Here is a 6157-nt window from a genome sequence, read left to right on the forward strand (position 1 = left end):
TAAATTATTATTTACTTATTCATTATTATTATTCATAATAATAGCTTCGAAGATTTTGCCAGTAAAAACTATGTTCGTAGTAATTTTTGTTACGCGTTATTTTTTATTGAAAGATCGTTAATGCATGAGCCATAGTTGTCATTATGCGAGTTAGTGAACGTATTACGCGCAATAAAGAATAATGATGAGCTAAATTGTCCCTCTGTGCCTCGTAGAAACCCGCAAGTTGTTTTTCTTTTCGGAAAGGACAAAGCTTGCCTCGGGGTCCTTAGCTGCGCCATGACAGTGTCGAAAACAAAGAGATATTCGCGTAATATATACAGGCGATGTTTACGCGTGCCTCGGCCGTTCACGTTCAGCCACCGTGTTGATCGAGTAACTACGTTCAACAAATAAATAAATGTTTATTCTATGGCGCGCGATTAATTTCACATGACTAGAGAATCGTGGCATTGGGAAACTAGGAGACGACGTTATATCACATAGAGAAGATTCGTGTTTTGCAAATAAACGCAATAATGTTGTTATCTTTCTTTTAGTTATGCCCCTAGCGAATTCGTATAGAATTCAATGCCTTGTGCAAGCGCATGAACAGCAACATTTCGAAAGAACACAACAATAGATTACTCGTATCCACTCGTATTTAGGCCCTTCAGGTCAAAGTAGGCATTCCTCGAAATTGTTGACCCCTTCACGCGAGTCTAGTCAAGCAACGTATCATTAATTTTTGTATTTACATCGATAACACAGAAGCTATACCCTTGACACAAAAGAAATGATGAGGTCCTCGCAGTCGTGAGGCGAATAAAAATCAGTTTATTCTCAGAACGGTGATGACGATGATGATGAATCACTGCTCACATTGTTCAGATGCTATTCAAATGAGTGTTCAAGTTGTATTTTGATTCTCTATTGTTCCTTATCGAAGAATCCTGATGCAGCAGCAAGGGTGCTCTCTCTTGCCTAACCTCAGGAAGCGTAGCTAACTCTTGAACAGGGCTTCGCTGCCATATACTCTTAGTGGCCATCTCTTGATAACCTCTCCTCTGAATCTGCAATAGTAAACAAGTAAAATATTATATTCTTGCTATGGTGTGTGATGTATGAATAGGATTTTTTGAAGTAATATACTTGTCTGTGATGAAGTTCATGCAGGTACAATGTAGACAGAGACATATCGACAGCAGTTAATTCCACTGGTACGGACAAATCATTTGAAAAATCAGGACCTGAACCAAAGACAGAAGCGCCTATAGATTGGTTCGTCATTCCTTGTTGCAATCCGGAAAGGAACCCTTTGTCGTTATATATTGGACCCTCCACTTTGCTTGAACCATGTCTAACAGGGTGCAACAAAATGTCTGATTTCATAATCATAGGTTCCTCCACCATAACCGATGCAGTTGAGGTGCCAGGTTGATTCATAAATACATTATTCACACTGGGCATACTCATTTGATTCACCATCGTACTACGAATTATGTTGGACACTATGTCATTGTACTGAAAGGATAGAAATATTTGAATTGATCTTATCGTTACTGTTGATTAAATGGTATTCAATACTCACCCCTGGTCCAAGACCTGACAAACTGTTCAGACTTGCTAACAGAGGATTAATTTCTCCAGGTACTCCTTGCACTTCTTTCTTGGCCCTTTCTCTGAGGGCAGTCACAAAATTCTTAGCTTCATTTGGTGGTTTCCATTCGGGATTGGTCAGAGTGAAATGTATGAGAGATAACTCCGTTTTCCCGTCTTCAGCCTGGGTGTACTGATTAGACACAGGAATCTGAAGCTTCTCCGGGTCCATACAGTAACGATTGTCATATCCTGCGGTGTGGTCTTCCAGAATTGGGCTCTGTGTCACTGTTTGCCACATGGGGTTACCATGCTTTCGAACGTCCATTTGCGCGAAACTGCACACATCACCCACTCCTGTGACTTCGATGGTAAAATTGCGATAAAAGTCAACGATGTCCAAGGCTCGTTGCCTCATGTGGAAGCACAAAATAAAAGGCGTCAGTAAGGGGGAAATTAATTCTTCTAAAAGGTAAATTGCACGGTACTGGAACAGCTGTGCCATCTGAGCTCTAGTCGTTTGGGTATGAGCATGGCCACGCCAGCTATCCGGCCTGTAGTGTGTATGCGCTAGGACAGCGGTTAAAAGTGTTTCCGGACACCAGACCAAATTCTCATCAGGTATAAATGCCCTGGCACCGGCCACCACAGCACCCAGTATTGTTATAGTAGTTAAGACGTGTTCCACGGTCAAAACATCCTCGTCGTACACGGTCAATATTAATAAAACTGCTAGTATACTTCCAGCCACGAAAGCGATGTTCTTTGCGATAACTGTCATAATGGGGGACGTAAATATACTCATGTAATTTGAAGCTGGACGGTATGCACGGTTCAACCGCGCATTCAATTCGTGATCGAGTTCGTTGAAATGGCGGAGATACAGTCGACCATATAAAGACCACATTCTTATGCCTAGTGTACCTGGTTCTCGTTTGATGATCTGTGATAAGAGCAGCATTTGCATCTGTCAGGATCATTGAAATTAGAATTTGATTTATAGACAAAGCAACCTACCTCTACATAATTAAAAAAAGAATATAGTATCTGCCATAGTAAGATCAAGGGACAGAGTACAAAGTTTGCTATTCCAACCCATAGAATGTGTTTAGACAAAGCTCTTGCAAGTTCTTGCCTCTTGTTAGATTTCTTATAATCTCCTTTCAGGTGCCAATTGTTTTCGAATGGCGACCAAGGTCCCCCTGAAACAGTTCATTGCAAGGAATTAATCTTATATTAAATTGATTCATACGAAAGTTTGGAAACTTACAAAATAGAAGCAATTCCATGTTATACTTTAATCCTCTGGTCATGAAAATAACTTCTCCTATGATAGGGACTTTGAGTCGTACGGGCAGCAAGGACTTGTTGATCATAGCCACCATGTAGTTTTTGAATCTTAGTATTCTATGATATATATCTAACTCCGTAAGCTCTCTTTTATGAATACACATCTCCTGCTCCTTTTGAACTTCCCTTACTCGCTTCTGTACCTCGTACCAGGTCAAATTATCCAAATCGCAGTCTTCGATTTTGAGAGCGGTGTTAAAGAACAATTTTATATCCCAGAACTGTGTGAGATGGTATAAAACTTTTACCGCTCTTAGAATCCAAAAGATCGCGGCTACCAAAATACAAATCCAAGTGATCAGACCCATGGACGCCGTACATTCCCCGGTAGACAGTATAGCGTCGTTTATCGACGTTTTGTGCGAGGTATTGTTCATTACTTTATCTCTGGAACATAAAAGAGTCGCGTTGAAATAATTAATCCTGTCCTCTTATTGCTCATACCAGATTTTTGGCACAGCCTTACTTAAATAATACGGAGTAGTCGATGCAATGAAAGAGAAAAGTGGAAAAGGTAACTACAAAAATGAATTGTCCTAGTTCGAGCCCTTCTTGCAACATCATACAAGTGAACCCATGCTTCTGGTGGTAGTGATACATCCTTGTAAAAAATGAATCCAGATCTTCTATGTGATTCCATCTGGCCTTGTTTCCTTCAGGTACCACATGTATCATCACGCCAGACTCTTGAGGTGTTTCCTCATGCTTGTCATCGTCTTCTCCATCGTCCTCCTCCCCCTCGTACGGCTCCATGCGTTGGTAGCTGCCATCCAATACCGTTGTCATCTAGAAGTACAAGATTTCATAGGACCCCTTAAAAGACACAATCCTGTAATGATGCCTTCTCAAGAGAAACAGAAAATTCATAATGCATCCACTTTAAGAACTAAATTGATCTTGTCTGAATGTTGTATATGTTAGAGAAAAGATATAATGAACTTAACAGGAGCATGCAATTCGATGTATTGTGTACGAAGTCCCGCAAGACAGAGCCTTACCGTTTTCGCTCGTCGGTTTGGCTCTACACAGGTAATGACAGTTTCTCGTTTCATTCTTTCATGTCATTAAGATTAATTAACTACCGGTTGACAGTTGCTCCGTAAGCATCTAAAATACAAAGTCAACCGCCAAATCAACGCTTTGACACAACATAACGTACAAATAGGTCAATCTATCAGTTACTCTACTATATGTTAATCAGTGTCGAAAGAAATCCAACTCTTGCAATCCATTCTCTTTGTCTACCACCCCCACCCATGTCGTTCTTATCTGCTGATCAAATCATGATTGCAATTATTTCTCAATACGTTGCGACCAAAACAAAATAGGGGGTTTATGCTGTTCGCGTTATCAATGAGCACCAAGTGAATCACAGTGGTGACTCCGTTATCGCGACAAAAGGGGAAAACACGGAACAAACGGTAAAACAAAAAAACCAAAAAAAAAAACAAACAAAGAAAAGAAAAAAGAGGAGAAAATGATAAGGAAAATGTTACCACGTGAGAGGGACCGTTAAAACAACGCGGATGACACTGCACGAATTTCCCGTTACTCTTCGAGGTGCACGTGAACTGTTACGTGGGTAAATGCAAAACACGGCGTAGAAAATGGGATTCAGCTGAACGTGGAGCTGGCACGAACCAGCCAGTCGGTCGTCGCGTGACAAAAGATTCAGTCCATTCTCTGATAGGAGAATGCGTTTCATTTTTTCCGCGTGCATGGACATTTTTTTTGCTCGGTCTGTCGGTCTCTTCTGCTCGAACGGAGTCGAGAGAAGACCTCATCGGGGCCTTTCGGGTCAGAACGAGTCCAGCTGACGACCTGCGTCGCAACGCCGCCGTTTTGCTTTGTCTTTTCCCTTCCCGCGGCTGACCTTTATCCGACGAAAATAGAAGCGTCGTGCAGACGCGGCCAGGCGAAAGCGACACGAATGTTTGGTAACACAGCTGATCTCCATAAACAAAGCACATCTTCTTGGCCGTACCTTCGTTTATCGCGAGCTTTGTCCCGCACTCCAAATTGACCCGCGCTTATTCCTACCAGCTGCAAACTCATGAACCCTCACTCACATATTGGCCGCAATAAGGGTGGACGTTCACTAACAATTTAGACATTAGAAACGTTAAAACCGTTCCGCCAGTCGACCGTCCTGGCTCACCATCTTTACTGAATTTTCTTTTCTATTTGTGGTTCACCTGTACGCTAGTCGCTCGCCGCCTGCCGTGTGTTGACTTTTGGTACCGTTATGTGGGAACGATTGGTAACGATGATCTCTTCTTTGCCGTTGTTTCGTCGATAAGAGAAATTCGTGTAATTTATAATCTCCCTTTGTTCAGTGGATTCAAATTTTGTCTGTTGAAGTGATATTTGAATTACCATTTTTTCAGCTGATCTTAAGCCTGTGTTCTGGTTTTGTTAATTTAAATTCAAATTTAAGTTCTGTCATTATTCAAATTTAACACTAGGTTTACGGACATTTGTACGCTTGATTCTATTGATCTTCAAAAAATTCATGTTCGTTCATTCAGATTTTAGAAATTAGAGGTTTAAATATAAATAATTGAGATACTGCTGTGACGCATTATAAAATTCAATGTGCGTCAAATTGACGCGTTCCGTAAACCTAGTGTTAAAATACAGTTTCGTCGTTATTCGAATTCAACAATTATTACGTACCTACGCGTGGACTTGTACAAGTGTCATTTACAAGTTCTACATGTTTCTTACAAATTTTGAACAACCGTGGTTACTGTCTCGACGGTGGGTGAGAATCTAATATGTGCTGTCTGGGTTTACCGAATATACAGTAAGGTAGTGGTGGGGAAGTACACAGACATTTACCCCAACTACCTGCTGCAAGGGTGTAGACGTAGGTTTGCAGCTTGTAAGTACATAACGGGACATTTCTAAAAATCTCCGGTTTGTCAGATTTGGCGACCACTTTCACAAAGATTCCGAAAGTTCCCAGCGATGAGTCTATCGGCAATCAAACAGTTAAGGGAACTTTCGCTTCTGAGAACCTTCACGTCTCAACGTCAGTTCAATTGAAATTTAAATGAAAAGATTACCAGTTAAAATGATGCTCAAAACTACAGTTTTGTCAGACGAATTGATATTCGAATGTAAATCGTGTCAGCTAAATTTAAATCTGAGTTCTAATTGTATGAGTTGAACCATCATTGAATATTCGTTATACAAACAATAATTTATTGCGAATAAAATATCTTTT

General features: G+C 40.8%; 2 protein-coding genes across 10 annotated transcripts in view; one reads left to right on the forward strand and one right to left on the reverse strand.

The window, feature by feature from the left end:
• LOC116425946 (uncharacterized) overlaps nucleotides 1–6157 on the forward strand; it is a 262805-nt gene that overhangs the window by 1124 nt on the left and 255524 nt on the right. The gene's annotated exons all lie outside the window — the stretch shown is intronic.
• Atg9 (autophagy-related protein 9) lies at nucleotides 5–5149 on the reverse strand. Of its 7 annotated transcripts, none has more exons than XM_031974311.2 (8): nucleotides 4802–5148; nucleotides 3927–4035; nucleotides 3395–3714; nucleotides 2849–3315; nucleotides 2596–2780; nucleotides 1571–2521; nucleotides 1132–1503; nucleotides 5–1052 (listed from the first exon to the last, which is right to left on the reverse strand). In XM_031974311.2, the coding sequence occupies exons 2-8, from the start codon at nucleotides 3978–3980 to the stop codon at nucleotides 867–869; spliced, it is 2535 nt and encodes an 844-aa protein (XP_031830171.1). In that variant the 5' UTR covers nucleotides 3981–4035; nucleotides 4802–5148; the 3' UTR covers nucleotides 5–866. The 7 variants fall into 7 exon arrangements, with proteins under 7 accessions (XP_031830171.1, XP_031830170.1, XP_076230703.1 ...); XM_031974310.2 differs by having other exon boundaries at nucleotides 4913–5147; XM_076374588.1 differs by lacking the exon at nucleotides 4802–5148 and adding an exon at nucleotides 4425–4754.

The sequence above is a fragment of the Nomia melanderi genome, chromosome 2, assembly GCF_051020985.1.
Source record: "Nomia melanderi isolate GNS246 chromosome 2, iyNomMela1, whole genome shotgun sequence".
Lineage (NCBI taxonomy): Eukaryota > Metazoa > Arthropoda > Insecta > Hymenoptera > Halictidae > Nomia > Nomia melanderi.